Genomic DNA, 19802 nt, shown 5'->3' with positions numbered 1-19802 from the left:
AATCTAAATATCTTTCTCCTGTATAGATAAGTAATTCAATACTTTTGTCAATGATAAAACTACTGCAGTACCAAATATATATTATGTACCATAAATTACAAGATAGATACAAAACTTTTTTGCAAAATGAATAGTCTTATAAAAAAAACCGTATAATTTTAAAACAGATTATGGGCTTAGTATTACAATAACCATTCCGTATTGTAGTAATAAGATCTTCCGTGAAGTTTCAATCTCAATACAAATTTATTCCCTTCTAAATCTCATACTAATCTAATAGTGTAAATGTCTACTTTCTAAGCTTATGGACCATAAATGTTGATTGTTGAGTGTTCGTAAGTTTCAGCATAAATTATCAGAGTGATAATTGTGTGCGGCGATGGAATACTCATGCATTATTATTGTTGTATAGATGATAAAATGTGACTACGCAGGGATGGATACTTAAATTATTAAAATTTTAACTGATATATTGGCTATGTAGTGAGTAGGATATTTTTTTACAAATAAAATATAGCAGCTACAAAAAAAAACAAGCTTTTTTATTGTACTCCCCGTTATTCTAGTGGAATTAGTGGTGACGTCAAGTGACACATACATCCAATGTGAACGTACTGGACGTTTGAAACTATTAGCCCCAATTTCACCAACGACTGTTAAATTTAACGCTCGAATTAGTATCACGTTACCTCTTTCGTTTTTCTTATGAATGAAAGAGAAGACTTGACATTTTAACAAGCTGTTAGCACTAAAAGACGTTGGTGAAATTGGGGCTTAATCTACCAATTGTCCAACGTTAAATTAAAATAAAACAACAGCATGTATTAATTACAATATATTAATAATTAATCTAAGTGACAGTGACAATGGGCCGCTTGACCGCTCTGCGTGCGCGGCGCTTGTGCCGCACGCTGGCGTCGCGGAATGCGGTCTCGGTGACGTCACACTCGCGCCACGCCCACTGCAGTGCGTGCACGTTGAAACCCACCATGTCCTAATTTAAAGTTAATTTGCGTATTAACGATTCAGTGCAAAACTAATATTATATGTCTGTTACTCAACGTTTTAACCAGAGTAAACAGAACTAACGAGTAGGCAGACTCAGAAGAGATCTCGATACGTTTGACGTAGTATGTCACATCGGCGGGCGCGCCCCGTATTAGCCCGGCCGCACATTGTCCGAAATTTCCGATCAGAAACAGTTGAACGTCCGCGCTGTCTCTTACATTTTGTACTGAGCCGAGTGAGCTCGAACTCGCCGGAAGGATATTTCGGATAGTGTGCGGGGTGGCTGTCCGGCGAAATTCAACTGTTTCTGATCAGAATTCGGACAATGTGCGGCCGGGCTTAGGCTGTTTACACCATAAAGCTAATATACCTAGCGGAATAGAGCAACAATCACGAGCTATCAAACGAAACCGAAATTGGTTTCATCTGTGTGTAAAAATATGTGTATGTATACACTTACACAACCATGCTTTCTATGAGATTAAAATGTCAACGTGCGGCACGTGCCGACTGGACGTCAAAAAAAGAGTAGGTATATTAACTTCATGGTTTACACACGGCGCCGCAGCGGCAGCGGCACCGCCGCGGTGCCGCTGCCGCTGCGGCGCCGTGTGTAAACACCCTCATTGCGTTATTCAGCATTGTGAAACATGTTGAAAGTGACAGTCGCGCCCAACTCGCGTATATTCGCCCGTTTGTTTGAAGTCGAGATACTCCTTAGTTCTGTCTACTCTGTTTTTACTGCTAGTTCCCAGGGAAATTACATAGAATAGGTTTTGTAAGCAAACATAAAAAAAACTTACCCTCAATTCGTTGAGTCTCATGGTGGCTTTGGCTTGTATCTGTATGATGTATTTTAGCAGCGACTGATTCGCTACGAGCGGCGCATGGTGTACCTAAAATGAATATTGATAAAATATATTTTTTTTGAATAATTTTAAAAGAAACAATATATATTTCTTTTTATTTAATATTTATGGACAATATCTTTTTAATAAATTACACTGCAACAGTTTCAATATTCATGGGCATTGGGCAACACAATTTTAAAACAAGCTCAAACCTTGAGCAGGAATATAGCAAGTCTGGCGAACAGCTCGGCGTGGTCGCCCCGGTCTAGCACGGCGGGCAGCAGCCGCACCATGTCGCTCGCAGCACTCAGCGGCAGCAGCAGCAGCGCCTCCTCTAAGTCACTGAAATGTTACGGTTTTGTTGGCGTGGTTTCGTTACGGTTCTACATGGGGTAAAATAAAAGTATATTTTTACACTACGCAGACATTGTATTCGCTCAACGGAGTTATGCCTTCTATTAGCTGCTAATAAAGGTAAGCTGTTTAGCCATACATGAGCACGATTAGCTCTTAGAAGCTTACTTAAGAGGTCATTGCCCATTCCGATGCCGTAGCGTCAACGCTGACCAATAACCATTGTTATGGTAACGTTTGAGTACGAACAATGATGTTGTTCCTAGCATTTATCGCATTGCCGCAACGAAGCAATATGCCATCGTTCTAAGGCCTCAGCCTCGAATTTTGCGGGCAGCGGGGCGGGAGCGGTGGCGGCGGCGTGAGTAGCCGTCTAGTAAGCAGCGCGCTGCACCGCTGTTTTCGAGAACCAGTCTATATAAATCTATACATTGGAACGTGCCGCTCCCACGCCGCCGCCGTCACCGCCCCGCTGCCCGCTGACTTCGAGGCAGAGGCCTAAAGGTGTGTTACCTAGATCGTATCCTTTTAATAGTCTCAACGAAGAAGTCCTCTGCGGTGCTACAGTTGTAGGCGGCCATCAGTAACGGCGGCTGCACGGGGCCGCGCGACTCCTTACACTCGCGCGTGTACTCCGAACCCACTGATAGACACTCGATTATTGAGTCCGCCTGAAAATTACATACATATACATATTTATTTACGGGTCACCTGATGGAAATCAACTACCATCACCCATGGACACTCGCAACATTAGAAGAGCTGCAGGTGCGTTGCCAGCCTTTTAAGGGAATACGCTCTCTTCTTGAAAGTTTGCAGTTCGTGTTGGTCCGGAAATACGGCTGGTGACAGTTCGTTCCAGAGTTAAATTAACTTGATTATAATAAAAATCAATACTTACAGCTTTTTCTGCTCCGAGAGTTTTCTTTGTCGGCATCACCAGTCCTGGCAGACCGGGCACGGGGGCCTGTTGAAAAAAATACGTTTCAATAGCTGTAATGGGGAAGATGTAATATTATTTTTATCATGGCTAGAATGAAATTGATTTCATGTAAGAAAATATCACTAGATATGTATCTTAAAACATTTTTAATGCTTTGCGTAAATATCTTTACCATTAAAACTGTCCGTTGCCAGCAGTTCGTCCGCCTCGTCAGTATCCCCCAGCACTAGCGGCTCTTCCGTCCGCGATATAAGACGCAGCGCCACCTCCCACCGCCACGCCCCTAACACCCGCCCACTTGTCCTTAAGGAAGTATACGTACATGTTGCTCCCCCGTCGCCAGTGGTTCGTCCGCCTCGTCAGTATCACCCAGCACTAGCGGCTCCTCCGTCCGCGATATGAGACGCAACGCGCCGTCCGCACCGCACGACGCTGCGTATAACCCGCCAGCGCCCACCGCCACGCCGCTGCACCCGCCCACGTGACCCTGAGAATACGCCACTGATGTCAACTCAACACAAAATACATATTATGAGCTTTTGTATAACATCACCGAATCTGTCAAATAGCAGCACATGTTCATTATAATTTAGTTGTCTCCCGCTTTGCCTGGGGAATTGGAATATCACCTACTCCTACCCTCCTGTAATTAATTAGTTATTTTGTCGCGGGTCCTATATCCTATTAGACCGATTTCGCTTGTCTTTTGGCTACTCCTGAGATGCGATCAAAGTATATTCGTGGTTGGTTACCACTGGTCTATATAAAAACGTCTACATATTTTTGTAAGTAAGAAAGCATGTATCCAATTAAAAAAATCACGTTTATTTTCAAAAATTTTAAAAATAATTACATTATCATTTACTCTTAATACGTATGCAAAGTTTCGAATTAATTAGACTACAGGAGATAGGTAAAAATCATGCTCAAAGATTCCGTACATACATACAGCCCAAGTTAATAAAAGTGTGTTAAAAACCAAAACTCACATTCAACGTGATAATATTATCATACGTATCCGCGTCCCACTGCTTGACTTTTCCGTCCTTAGACGCAGTGAAGAAGTAGTGTGTGTTCGGCACAAACTGCAGTGACGTCACGGAGTCGTTGTGAGCGAATATCGACCGGTGACAGTCACCGAAGTCCATGCCCCATATCTTGACGTTGCGGTCGGCCGAACCGGTAGCTATAAGCGTGGAATCGTAGCTCATGTCCAGACATAGCACCGGCAGCTTGTGACCGTACAGGGATAGGTAGAACTGTGAAAAGTAGGATAGTTAAGAAGTTGTTAATATTATATTTTGCATACTAAAAAGGTATACAATTGTATGTCTTACATTTTATTGTATTTTTGGTGATAGGATTTTTTGTATAAAACATTAAGTAAGTTTTTATACAAAAATAATACACAATGAATAAGCTAAACATTTTTTTTCTTGTCTAGCAAGCAACTTTTCAACATCATATAACAAGAATACAACATCATATACCATATCCAGTATGTTTATATGTTTTTGTCACAACAGTAATGAATATGTATTATAACAATGATTACCTTAAAAGTATCCAAGAAAAAGATTTTGACAGTAGAGTCTAGAAGAGCGACAGCAATAAACTTTCCGTTGGGGCTAATTTTAACCGCTGTGACCGTTTCCTCTAGCTCAAGAGTTCGCGTGTGCAGCATAGACAACACCTAGTAACAATAAAAGAGCACATTTAAAACTTGATTATTAAATAACCCCTGTGCGGGAGCCATTAATTTTTTTATTGTAGCAACACTGGGAAAAGCTAAGTTGTATTTTAATATCAAAGGAATAACATTAAAATTTCCAAGAAATGGAGATGTTTTAATTCTTATTGCTTACAAAATATTACCTTTGCATTAGATTCTCCTGTTGGATCTACGATCAATTCGAATCGCCATAACTTCACCGTTTTATCACCGCCTCCGGTGTAGCAACCTTGCTGAAATATTAACAGAATATACAAGTCAACTTTATAACCATATTGTGTTAAGTCACAGACTTAGATAAGTTTTTATTGACGCACTATAGTAGTAGTTGTTTATAAAATTATCAGTGGCATCAACCATCAGATAATTGACTATTCAAATAATTTACAGTTCAAATCTTTACCAAACTAACATAATTAACACAGTTATGCGGGTAATTAATAACTGCATTTTCAGCTAGGCTATCGAATTTAAATTGAAGCTGGCAACATTATTAAAAGTTCTACTATAAATGCAGCTTTAATAATAATACTATTTATATGATATGTTTAATTTAAAATGCATATGACTGATAATGAAGGAATTGCATCCATGGTTAAGAAAAAGTAAGATAGCTGTGACATACATACGGACAGTTACACAAACATGACAAATCCATGAGGGTTCTGTTTATTGCCAATTAGCCCTGGAACCCTAAAATATATTATTTTTAATTCCATACCATATCAGGCGTGAGTCCAACAGCGGTGCAGTCGGTGGAATGCGCGGGAACTTTTTCTAGAATCTTCGCGGAGGCCACGTCTAGGAGTAGCACGGAGCCGTCCGCGCAACCGACGAGCGCGTGACGGTCGCCCGGCGCGAAACAGGCACTAAGGGGACGCACGCCCGTGTCTATGGTTCGCACGCACGTCTGACTCGTCCTGTTGATATCCATAGACAATTGGTATTTTGGTTTTTTTATGTGCTTGTTAAAATATAATTGAAACTGTATGTTTCAGAAATTAGAACACACTTTCGGCCGATTTCAATTGTAGGAATGAAAAATACAACCTTTGTGTCTTATGAGAAATGTATATTATAGGTAGATTACAGACTTATTGCCACTCATAGTGGCATTTAAGGATGATCATTTATTAAACTTCAATTTAATGAAGAGTATGACAGATAATGGGGCTTGTATCAAATTGTTCAGCTAATTCGGTCAAGTAATTGATATTCGTCTTTGAGTGCAGCAGTTAAATGTTACTTATAGTTTGTGCGTTTTATGATGATATGCGTGACACATTGACATATTGACAATAATAGAGAAGTTACCTAACAAATATTAATCGATAGTTTAAAAATATCGAATCACTTCGTAAAGGAATTGCAATCGAAATTATCGATTTCGTACTGAAATTTCAGTGGTGCCGACGATTTAAGATGGCCGCCCTTTTTTATCGATTTGATTTCGATTCAACAGAGTCAATCTCTATTGACATAAGTTCCGTTTCATGCATATGACATTTTTCAAATGTTTTCATTACAATAATTTTATACTCCTATTTCACAGTTAATATTTATAATTTTTATTAATAGGTGAGCATTTAGCATCTTTTCATTTTTATTCATTTTAATTATAGGAAACATTTGTTTTTGTAGATGGAATATAATTTATTACATTTTGTTTTTTTTTTGTTTTCTTGTAAAAAAACCCGTAGCAAGGAACATGAAAACTGTCACCCATACACTGATCTCCATTATACAAGTACGCTGGATCTATGATACCCACTTTTATTTTGTGCCATTTGAAGCGGAATCAGCGCCCCCATTATTAGGACAGAGAACTAAATTTGACGTAACCATTGGTAACCAATAACCATGTATGTATTATAATTCTCTATGGCTTAATCATTCGAATTGTTTTCGTGTTTTTAAAGTGTTTTAAATGGTTTTACGCGATTAAGTAATATATAAATAAGTGGTAGTAGTTCATAGTTAAACTATGAAAGGGTGTATGTTATGTAAAACAGTAAATAAAATACAAAAAGGGATGTGGGGTTACATTTCACAAGTAAGTGATTTTAACAGCTCATTTCTACGATATATATTTTTTTTTTATTTTAAAAACTTTATGCACATATATACAAAGGTGGACTTAATGCCTTATGGCATTATCTACCAGTCAACCTTTGGGCGATACAAGGACAAAGTTGTATAGGTGCCAGTCGAATTGAAAGGAAAGGAAAAAAAAAGGATAAAAGACAGAAAAAAATAATAAATATATATTATACTTATAAAATATATACTTATTGTATAATATGATACTATACTTACTTATAATATACATATTATCACACATAAAATTATATATAAATAAAACCAATAACCATACAATATAAAATATTATATAATAGGTATATAATAATAATAATATATAGTTGATCAATGATGATGCTAAAAAAATTATAAATATTAATTTATGCCATAAATTATGAAAACTAAGAGTCTGCCAACTGTTTCAAGTAAAACTCACGTACCCTGCGCTTAAAAGTGTCTCTGGTTTTTGACATCCTGATTTCCGGAGGAAGAGCGTTCCAGAGGAGAATAGCCTGGATATTAAAAGAAGAGTGGACGGAACTTGACTTGTGGGAAGGGCAACTTAAAAGCTGATTTGAAGTGGATCGAAGGTTTTTATCGTGCCTGCTGCAACGGTATTGAAAGTGAGGGGCGAGATATTCGGGAGTATGGGGATGATGCAGCAGTGAATATAGCACACACAGTGCCCGCACAGAGCGGCGCTGACGTACTGGTAACCAGTGTAGCTTGGAGCGATACGAAGAAACATGGTCGTATTTTCTAAGGTTGAATATGAATCGGAGGCAATTATTAAACAATCGGTCGAGTTTATCGAGTTTGTCGGCATTAAGATCTAAATAGCACACGTCACCATAGTCAATTATAGGAAAGATAAGGGACTGGACCAGCAAGGTCTTGACCGGAGTGGGAAGGAAATTTTTAAGCCGGTAGAAGGATCGTAGTATGTTAGTGACTTTGCTGGACACATTAGAAACATGGGATTGCCAAGTCAGAGAGGAATCGATATGTAAACCAAGATCTTTTACGCTTGTACTAAAAGCAATTACAGAACCATTGTAGATAACAGGTGGAAGAGCGCCTGTGTCCACTTTACACAAGCATCTTGAACTACCCAACACCATTGCCTGGCATTTTGCGGGATTTACTGATAATCCAAAGTTATCACACCAGTCTTTTATTGCCTTTAAAACCTCGTTTAATTCTGCGATGGCTGCTGATAACTGATCTAATCCTGCCTGGATATAGAGTTGTAGGTCGTCCGCATATAGATGATACGCAATATGAAGTCTTTTAGTGAGTAGATTTATGAAAATACAGAAAAGTAGGGGAGATAAAATACCGCCTTGTGGAACGCCAGCGTCGAGATTGCACCACTCGGACGATGCGCTCTCCGTACGTACCGACTGCTGACGACCACGAAGATAGGAGGAAATCCAAGTAAGTACTTCAGACGAAATCGGAAGTCCAGAGAGTGCTGCCAGTAGGATGTCATGATTGACATGATTAAATGCGTTAGAGAAGTCTACCAGCACTAATATGGTAATCAAAGAGTTCTCAAAACCAGCTCTTATATCACCTGTTACTTTTAACAGAGCAGAGGTTGTGCTATGTCCAGGCCTGAATCCCGATTGAAGTGGGGAAAGCAAATTATTTCTGAACACAAACCCGGACAGCTGCTTATGGACACAAGCTTCGAGAACCTTTGATAGGAAGGGAAGAATGGAGATAGGACGAAAATGTGAAGGATCAGTTGGATTAGGGATTTTTGGAAGTGGGCGTACAAATGCTTTTCGCCATAGATTTGGGAATTCTGAGGAAATAAGGGAGTAATTTATAATGTGGGAGATGGCTGGTAGAAGTTCGTCTTGGATGGTCGTGATCATGCGACGACTAATGTCATCACAGCCTACTGCTTTAGATACTATGGACTTGATGGTCTTGTCGATCTCGTCTAAAGCAACTGGTGAAAACTGAAAGGGGTCTAAATTAGGACGAGATAAACGGTTAAGGTAACTAATGGTCTGGAATTTTGTATGATCATCCAGTGTAACTGTGGAGGAAAAATGGAGGTTTAAATCGTCAAGGCTAATGGAACTGGGTAGTTCCAAAAGTTCTTGCGACTTTCCAACACCAATAGTTCCAAGGAATTTCCAAATATTAGGAGGGGATAGAGAAGCTACGTTTTCGAAAATATGGCGGCGTTTAGCATTACGTATCATCTGGTTACAACGATTCCTGGCTGACTTAAAGTTATCCCAATTGGACATCGATCGATTTCTTTTAAACTTCCTATATGCACAGTCCCTACGCCTCATCACTTCTCGAATTTCTGAAGTCAACCAAGGAGCTGGCGGATGTTTGAGCTTGACTTTCTTTAGAGGAGCGTGAGAATCGTACAGTTTTTTCAAGATGTCGTTGAAGATCAAAACTTTCCTATCGATGGTAGGCGCATCGTACAATGGTTCCCAATCGATTTTAGACGCGTCGATTCTTAATTGTTCCATATCGACCCTCCCATAACAACGCTTAAAAATAATTCTTGGCGATGGTTTTGGCGGTTTAAGGTTATAGGTGATAAAGATTAGGTCATGGTGGGAAAAACCAGGAGCGGGATGTTGACCGTGGGCTTGAACTAAGGATGGATTAGAGGTAAGGATCAAATCAAGCCAGGTATCATCTCCAGTAATGTTATGATGAGTGGCGGAGAGTGGCAAAAGATGAAGACTGACTGATTCTACTAAATGGGAGAGTTTTTGGGAACGAGGACAGGATAGGTTCAGAAGGTTAGTATTAAAATCACCCATAATGACATGATGTGCATATTCCGAACTCAATGCTTCCAAGACAGGTTCTAACTCCGAAACATATTCAACAGACGGGGGACAGTAAACTACTCCAAGAGCCAATTTAGCTCCCTTGACAAGGACCTCAATGAAAATGTACTCTACAGCAGAGGAACCGTCAGATGGAGAAGCGGCTATTATTTTATGTGACAGATCACTCCGTAGATAGATGGCGACCCCTCCGCCGCGCCTACCGATTCGGTCATTTCGAATTAGGATGTAGCCAGGCAGAGCGTATGACGTTGAGAGAAGGTGAGGTTTAAACCAGCTCTCAGAAATCAGGATGGCATGAACGTTATTCCCAGAAAAAGTTTCGATCAAGTCACTAAAGTGACTAGGTACACTTTGAGCATTTATGTGACAGATGTTAAGGACGCCACTACTTTGTGTTACATTGAAATTCTGGTGTAGGATTTCACCGAGCGTGTAACTAGTAAAGTCAGAACTTTCATCATTAGACAATAAACTTGTTTCATTGGCAGAGTAAAACGAATCACTATCGGACATAGATGTTATATAAATATTAAAATAAATAAAATAATATAAAAATATAATACTATAATAATAATATTGATAATAATGAAATATTAATATATGCTAAATTAAAACTAAAAAAGAATTACTAATATTAATACTATACTTTGCATGTATGTACCACCCGCCAACTGACTAACAGGCTTATATAATACTAACTATAATTTTGCATGTTGTAAACTATTGTAATACGGTCATTGTTTTAATTTTACCACTGAAGCTGCTTAGCATGTCAAAACACAATTATTACAAAAAGAAAGCAATTACTTTGAAAACTGAATGTTTAGACATCACGTCTTAAACTAACCCAAGTAATAAAAAAAAAAAAAAAAACAGCCGATAAATGACATGTACATTGCACATACCAACAGAGCAGAAAAAAAAAAGAAATGTCATTTGTCAGAGTAGCAGAGTATTGACATTTGAATTATGACAGTTGATTTTGTGACGTTCTCTGTCACCTGTCACGACTAATGGAGCCACTCTGACATTGGCAACTCACCGAGGCGGCCATTTTTAAAAGAAGAAGAAGAGTGAATCTGATATTTTTATTGTAAAATTTGCTAAAAAATTAATATATACCGACAAAACTAACCAGTAACCCTAATATTATGATAAAACACGATGAAAGAAAGAAAGTTTACAACACAAACACAGGAATACAGACAACAATAAGCATAATAATGTAAATAAGTGAAACACTGACAAATGACTAAGAACAATACAAAGGTGTAATATTTACTCTACTCTTTAACCATGGAAGAGACCGCTGATGATGCCTTTGGATATTTCGTCACCAGGGGCTGAAGCTCTTCTAAACACAGCACCTTATGACGCTTTCCGTCTGCCGTCTTGATAACAATTACACCATCTTGTGTCCAGCAGGCCCTTACACCAAAATGCAGCCTCGCCTTGCCAAACACAGCCTGCCTCGCCTTTGTCAAGAACTCCTTTACTGTAGTAGGAGTCCCTTTCAACTTAGATTTGGCCCTCCAAACTACATTCTTTGTGTCAAGTGTAGAGAATTTAGCCAGTATCGGACGTATCTTGCTTGGCTCAATGCTGCCCAACCGATGACATGCCTTCTAAGAACAAGATGGGATATCTGGAAGTCCAAGTTGACTGTGAATAATTCTCATAATATTGGCTGAGCAATTTTCACCATTTTGTTCCGGGACACCAGCAAAAATGAGAGTTTTCCTTCGTGATCTAGACTCCATTGCATCAACAGTCTTGGTACATTCTGAGATCTGCTTGCGAAGGAGGCCGAGCATAGAGAATGTTAGTTCTCGAAACGTGCAAAACTCCTCAGCAACCTTGGCTACAGTATCCTTGGCGGAGCCACTCTGTAGCTGGGCATGAAGCTCGTCCATCTTCCTGGTCACAAGCTCCTCAAGACTCTGTTGCGCCTTAATAATTTCGTGCATTTGTGACATGATTGACAATAATAATCGAAGATAGTAACTAGAAACAGTACTTGTGGTTCACTGTATGATAAGTCAGCTGGTGGGTGGTGTCTGGTGACAGTGTTGCACTTCACATAGAGTTCCACAAACAATTATTATTTAATAAACTGTATGTATTAGCACAATTTTATATAATTTATCTCAATATATTCAGCTTTAATTATTTAAATGATTTAATTACTTAGAGAAAACGATATTAAACTTTTATTGATAATATAGGCACTTAAAAATGTGGCACTAATCTTATTATACCATATTCACCACATATTTACGTTTGTTTTACCGATTTTTGATAAACAATAAAATTCAATAGTTCTGGAGTTTTCTGTCGATAAAACTTATCTATAATAATTGTATTGAAATCTCCGATAACCGATTTTTATAATCAAATACATATTATGCTATTAAAATAATTGACAGGTTTCCGTCTGACGAAGGAATACTGGAATTACGGTTGAAAAAAATTGAAAAGCCTGGTTGGCGTCCGAAAATTGCTACTACCGCTTGCCGTTACTATTTGAAGTGTACAAACGTTCTTTGTGAAAATACAAGGCGCAAAACTACCATTTGATCGTGATTATGTTTGGAAAATTTATTTCAGCGTCTACTCTTTCTTGACAGACTGTAACTGTGTAACGGTAACTAATAAAATATAATGTTAAAGTATCGCACATATATTTTTATTATTTATAAATACCTTACCTACTCCACCCCAATAAAAAAATGTATTCAAACGTTCCATATTTATTTATGGATCGCATTATCTATCCAATTAGTTAATTTCCCTCGCACTTCTGCAATCAGCGCCAAAATGGCGAAAATCAAATGAGATATGGTAAGTCGATAAAAATTGGCTTGCTAGATCCATAAATAAATAGGGAACTTTTATATTATTATTAGACTTTCGGCGCGGCTTCTCCCACGTAAATATCTAATTACACAGACAAATTGGTCCACAAAAAATAGCCTATATAATCCTTCACGTTATACATTCCCCACCCACCGCCCACAGCCTGCCAGCACGCAAATTATCAGAAAGGGTTGTTCAGGGAAGTAGCTAACGGAGTTTTAACACAGCTGAAGCTACATGGCTGATTTGGTCGTCAGCTCTCCGTCGATACTACTGATAGATCTACATTACAACTCAATAGTCAATACTCTGAATAGATCTGAATAGATCAACTCCTCTGCCGCGAGCGCACCCCCGACCCCGCCTTGGTAGCAGCGCCCACTTCTTAACGGGCGTAAATCGCAATATTTTAATTTCGCCATAACTTCTAAACCAAACGTCCAATTTTAATCAATCAAAGACCAAATATTGTCTACATAAACTGTACTTAGAGATGAAATAATTTATTTTGATATGATTATTAGCATGAGTAAATTAAATGCGTTTAAATGTAGTCCAAAAAATCAAGATTTTTAAATAAAAAAATGGTTGTTGTGCCTCACTTGACATAGATAGGTATAGTGTGTCGCGGACATTTTTGTAGATATTTATAAGATCTACATTTATTTAGAACATTGTATGGTTCTATCTTTTATAGTTTAGGCAGCGTACGCAAAATAAGTAAATTTTCTGGTTGTTTCCGAAAAACTGAAATATCTTACGGAACCCTATATTTTACAAAATAAAAAGTAGCCTATGTTACTCATAAATAATGTAGCTTTCGAATGGTGAAAGAATTTTTAAAATCGGTCCAGTAGTTTTTGAGCCTATTCATTACAATTAAACACACAAACAAAGTTTACCTCTTTATAATATTAGTATAGATATGATGAGATTAGTTAGGGTCTAATCAGACAGAACACTTATTCAGATTTGTTCAGCTTTATACGATACACTGTAGCACTACTTTGATAATATTAGAAATAAAATTAGAAAATACAATACAACAAAGTTTTCTTTAGAAGCTTATCTTCAGTTTTGTTTTTAGTTTTTCATAGTGCTAACTGGTAAAAATAAATGGATTATAGATAGGTACTGCTACTTCACGTTATCTACGAAAAATGTTATTAATTTTTGGTATTGGACGAACTATTGCATGTTTCCATACATCTGGAAAAGTTGTAGTTTCTATAGAACTATTAATAATTGCAAGTATAGTATTTAATGTATATGGTAGCGTCATAAAGATCATATCTAATGTAATTGAATCATATCCTTCTGCATTTGATTTTAACTGTTTCAATATAGTAATGAAATTCTCTAAGTTAATATTATTAATACTAAACACAGCGTCGGTATATTTATGGGTTTCAAAATATGTTATGTAGGAGTGTGAATTCAGTGAAGTACCGGGAACATTAATGAAGTGTTTATTTATAAGGTCGGGGTCATTAAAAAAAGACGGCAACTCGGTACAGTACGGCGACGGTATCTGAATTACGGAGAGGAAGTCTGTAATCTTTAATACAAATATGTAGCGTTTGTATTATTCAATTTAATATTTTTGTCCTAATGGTCGACATTATCTGAATCTGGAAACATTTCATCGATAATAGAAAAGAGTTGTACATCACTAGTATTAGTTCCAAATACTCCCACTACTGCTATCAGCGCCAATATGGCGACATGGTGGCGACTTTCAAACGTCATTTTTACGTCAAATTTAGTTCCTATCCCTAATAATGGGGGAGCTGATTCCGCTTCAAATAGGCACAAAAAATAGCTGTCATTTCAAAGGGTATCATCAGACAAGCGTACTTGTATAATGGAGGTCAGTACACCCATATCATCTTAGAACGCACAAACTATAGTAATGTTAGTGTCAAGTCAATGTTACTTGTATAACCCGTTCAAATTACATATTTCAATAGTTACCTGTTCCAAAGTTTAACGGAATCTGCGGCCGCGGACAGTATGGCAAGGTTGTCAGAGCTGATAGCGATGCATCGCGGCTCCTTCTGATGACCCGGCTGCGTTATTTGTTTCAGGCACTTGACTGAAAAAAAAAACATTATTTATAATTATTAAGTTATTTTGTATTAAATTATTTTGTAATCTCAAGGATGCCTTGAAATAATTTTTAAATAATTGCTACAATTCTAATTTACTTATTTAACATTTTTAACAACATTTTACATGAGTATTTCATATTAAATAAATCATTATCAACCACTCTTAATAGTCCCCACCCACTTCCGAAGCTGGAGTATGTAGTAAAGAGGATTAGGCTCAATCATATGTTAACAGAACCTCCTCCTTTTTCAAATAAACAACACAAACCTTCACTGCCATCAGTTACAGCCAGGCTGTGTAACTCCAGAGTATTGGTGGACAATGTCACTCCAATTCTCAACTCTCCTGTGGTACCGAGTAGTAAAGATACAGCCTTTAACTTTGCTGACAACTTCACAGAAGTTAGCCTTCTAACTTCGTCGGATAACGTCAGCACTTCCGACACATCTGCTGCCTCGGAGTCCACTTCTCCCGCTTCTTTTTGTTTGCTAGAATTTTATAAAATATTAACCACTAAACATAACTTAATATATAATGTATACGGTCGAACTAAGAAACCACCTCCTTTTTTTGAAATCGGTTAAAAATAGTAAAGTATGTACAGTTGACATTACTTAACATACACTTTGCAAAGATAAAAAGTAGTTAATAGCGTGAACATGACTAGTGATTGGACAGTTCTAGTCATTGGACAGAGCACAAAAACACTATATTTATTAAGGTTGCTTTAAAAACTACCTGTTTTTCTTTAAAATCAGGCATTCTTTTACTTCAAAAACAGGCAATTTTTAAAGCAACATTAATAAATATTGTGTTTTTGTGCTTTTCCTAATGACTGGTACTGTCCAATCTACTAGTCATTTACCCTATCTAATGCAACATAGTTTCTTTGAATAGAATAGGTTCCGAAACTACTGGGCAAATTTTACCAGGGATACAAATTTTACAAAGGATACTTTTTATGGCGGGAAAATGCACGACTACCGCGACATACTGTAGAGCCGCGCGCAAGGCGTAATACAAAAAAGTTATTTAAAACATTTACAGTTATTTTAACACAAATAATGATTACCTTAACTTTTTCCTTTGCTTCTTCACTCTTTTGGACATTCTCTGTTTGGCCTCCTCATCAGAACAGAACATGAACATTTCTAGAAGGTTGTCAGTGCCATAGCACGCTAGCACACTCTGTCCAGGGTCTGTCGCCAGTCCCACCACTCTGCCTTTACCGCCTCTTATGAGCGTACCCACTTGGTGACATTGAAGTATCTACAAATAAAACTGAAAACTTAGAAATTTATCTTTGAAACTGTAATGAGAACACTATATGCAGCTCTTTATAAAAACAATAGAGGAGAATAGAGATAAAGACTAATTTATTAATAAACAAAATGTGTAAAATTAAATTATGCCAAAGTGCATTGGTAATTTTGTAACCTGGAAATCAAATCACTCTGAATAAGTATACAATATATTGTAATAATTAGTAACTTTTTTAATGTTTCAAAATTGGCTTACTAATATTGTATAGAGTGTGGATCTTTTTATTATTAAGGGGTTTTTACATGCTATCATTTATCAAAAATACATAACATACAGAACTTTCTTCCATTCCATCAGTTTCCTCTAGCTTCACAATCTCCAGTTGCTGTACAAGTTTGTCTTCTTCTTTAATTTTGTCTGTCCAATTTAGTTTCCAAACTCGCAGCTGTTGGTCCACAGTGCCAGTCACCAAATACCTTTCTTCTTTCAGTAATACTGCAGACCAAACCTGTAATAGAATACATTATTTTAAAAATAAAAAAGAACAAAGAAAAAACAACCTGTCTGATGCTTATTAGATAGTGAAAGAGTTCCTATAATTTTTTTAGAAGACAAGAATATTCAAGCCTGATTTAAAAAGTATTTAAATAGAACATAATATTCACCTCTGTTTGATGTCCACCAAGAGTTTTAAAGCAGTGTTTAGTTTCTATGTCCCAGAACTTAACAAATGTGTCTTTTGATGAACTGATCACACAGTTCTTGCCGTTTATAAAACAAACACTTGTTATGACACCTTTGTGGCCACTGAATCTGGCAATACCAGTCTCAGATACCACATCCCAAAGTATAACTTCTGTGTCCTGAAAAAAGAATAATAATATACTGCACTTACAATGTTAAACAGAATGATAAGTTAAGGTCTAATAATTGTGTTTGTGACTTTCTAGCAATTTTATTCAGAAGTCTTGCATACTTGTAAAATGCACCATAAAAATATTTTATCATCTAAGACTTTATGAACATTGTAGTGTAACTAAGGGGGATATTAGATTATCATATATATTGGATCCAAGATCATTGAGTCAATGATATTGGATAATGTAATATAGACATATGATTCATTTCTTCCTTAATCATAGATTTTTGACATTTGCTGAGAGATTGGATCCAATACGGTCATAGAAATAGGTGTTGCCAGTTATTTAATATAAAAAAGAGTTTTTAACTTCTTGTTCGTTAATATGTTTCAAATAATGTAATGTAATTATTTTTCTAATTATATACTTGGATAATCTTGCTGAAATAACAAAAAACAAGCCATATTAAAAATGATGATGTCTTTTGACAAATCGAATTCTCTGAGATCTAGTAACCCTGACGTCAATACCTGTCAGCGTTAGAGCTCTCCATTGTGTATTGAAACCACATATGACGTAAAATAGGATCAATGAAATATGATAATGTAATATGCAGATATGATCAAATGATCATATATATTGGATCCTATATGTATATGATCATAGAAATGATCCAATATATATGATAATGTAATACCCCCCTTAGACAGTAAAACCACATTATTATGCCTTTGTGTACATATCTGATTTGTTGTTTATATTGTTTTTTATATTTAAGTATTTTTGTAATTTTAGTGCACAATAAAGTGTATTTGTTTGTTTGTATTAATGTTACCACTTACCGGGTAATCAAGATTTTAGGATGCATAAAAACGACAAGGGTACTGAACCTAACTTTATAATTTCTTTGATATACCTTAGCTCCAGATACCATACGATGTCCTTGCTCATCGTACTCCATACAGGTTACTGGTGATTTGTGGCCAGCGAACACACACACTATCTCATTGTTAGTCAGCTCATAGACATTGATATTGCCATCCACATAACCAACGGCCATGTGGTTACCAGTGGGGCTTGCGGCTATCTGTGATACCATCACATTCTCACCCGGAATAACTTGTGCCTGAAAACAATGAAAATTTTCATTTAGGAATAATTTAGGTACAATGTACATATTTGTTGAGTATTTTTGATTTTATTATGGTTCCTTAAAATTGAACGATAAATGACGTATAACAAATATTAAATAAGACATACCTTCTCCCCGAGCCGCATATCCCAAACAAAAACATGTTCACATGCTCCTACTGCGATATACCTGCCGCTCACACCATTTAACGAGACGTGGGAATTGTTACAATCTGGGCTTGCTATAACGTTAAAAGTCCCACTCGGTGCATATCTCAGATATTGCTTTGTTAAACCCATTATTCCTGTGGATTAAATAACTTAAAATCAGAAAATAGTCATGGTTATTGCTAACAAAAATAACCAAAACTCACGTTGTTTTGTTATGACATTTGACAATGTCAAAATGACATTTAGTTTTCTTTACAGGTTCCTTCATTTTGAGCAAATAATAATAATAATAATCCCAAAGACTGGTTGAGAAAACTAACGATCCCTGGCGCTTACCTCGGCCAACGTATCAGTCTTGCGATACAGCGAGGTAATGCTGCCAGCCTCTTGGGTACATTGCCCGCAGCCTCTGACTTAGATTTAGTTTTTTATATATAGTATTTGTTTTATATATTAGCATTATTTATAGCAATTATTACTTATTATTATAATTATCAGTTATAATTAATAATAATATTTTTCAAATATTTTTCCAAATTGAAATGTCAACCACGAATAGAAAATAAAGCAAGATAAAATTATCTTTATTTAAAACTTTTAGCATCTGTTACAATGTGTAGTTATAATAGGCATGTATTTAAATCAATATCTGTATATTCCCTTTTCTCGATCAAAATATTTGAAAGTTTCACCAAAAATACTGACTTACACACTAATTATGCACCCTAAACACGGAGCTCATACAAAGAGGAGCTGGCCTAAGCAACTGTGCACTACGATTTTCAACTAGGTCCTGACGTCATCATTGTGGGTCGGGGTTAAGTCAGTACACTTTCAGTGTTTGTCAGGTGCACACGTAACGAGACTCCCAATAAATTGGTGTTTTCTGCGTATTTAACAAGGAAAGGATGAAGTATTGTGTTTTACAATGTCGAAAACACTCAGACAGACGTTCTAATAATATAATTATCATCACATTTCATTTGGAAATAATTTTAAATGTAATTTAAATATAAAAGTTCTAGAACATTTCAGCTTTCAGCGTTAATTATACTACTTGACACTACGTGGCCAAACCTTTGAAAGATAATACAGACGTAAATGCGTATAATTTTGCATAAGTTTATTACAATAATCATACTTGAATACTGAAAACCATTATACACTTAGTCTTAAACATATTTAATAGCTAAAACCGTGATTATATAGCTTTTATTATGATATTACTTATAAACCGCCATCTGTCGTCACCTATGATAACTATTTGAAACGTAAAAAATATTCAGGGCCGTAGTACGTCCCATAATATTCAAGACAAAATTACATCTAGTGTAAGATAGTTGAACTACGTAGTAACATCAACATCGACCTAAGCTAGTAGTTTTGCTTTTAGCCGATAGATGAAATATTGAGAAGTGGGCGGAGCTTGACACCCCCTCACCATGCAAATTGTCACGCGTCGTTTCATAAGAAAACTTGATTACAACACCTCCTCTTAGTGATAGCTCCGTGACCCTAAATAATGCGAATTCAGCCAATGATATTCTATGTTACTAACGTAATTCAGCATACTATTTAAAGTTATTTGCAAAACTGTTTTACTGA

General features: G+C 36.7%; 1 protein-coding gene across 1 annotated transcript; it reads right to left on the bottom strand.

Annotated features, from left to right (window-relative positions):
• Window positions 1–820: 820 nt before the first annotated feature.
• On the bottom strand, window positions 821–18402 carry LOC121732757 (WD repeat-containing protein 3). Its single transcript, XM_042122713.1, has 17 exons — window positions 18156–18402; window positions 17812–18021; window positions 16701–16898; window positions 16370–16543; window positions 15845–16041; window positions 15040–15260; window positions 14635–14755; window positions 5610–5808; window positions 5032–5121; window positions 4712–4849; window positions 4146–4415; window positions 3479–3643; window positions 3115–3180; window positions 2727–2884; window positions 2072–2201; window positions 1812–1904; window positions 821–994 (listed from the first exon to the last, which is right to left on the bottom strand). Exons 1-17 carry the CDS (start codon window positions 18324–18326, stop codon window positions 851–853), a joined length of 2745 nt encoding a protein of 914 aa, XP_041978647.1. The 5' UTR covers window positions 18327–18402; the 3' UTR covers window positions 821–850.
• Between the last annotated feature and the right edge of the window lie 1400 nt (window positions 18403–19802).

The sequence above is a fragment of the Aricia agestis genome, chromosome 12 (genome assembly GCF_905147365.1).
Source record: "Aricia agestis chromosome 12, ilAriAges1.1, whole genome shotgun sequence".
NCBI classification, from domain to species: Eukaryota; Metazoa; Arthropoda; class Insecta; order Lepidoptera; family Lycaenidae; genus Aricia; species Aricia agestis.
The sequence above is the reverse complement of the archived record's forward strand: the minus strand, read 5'-3'. Positions and strand labels throughout refer to the sequence as shown.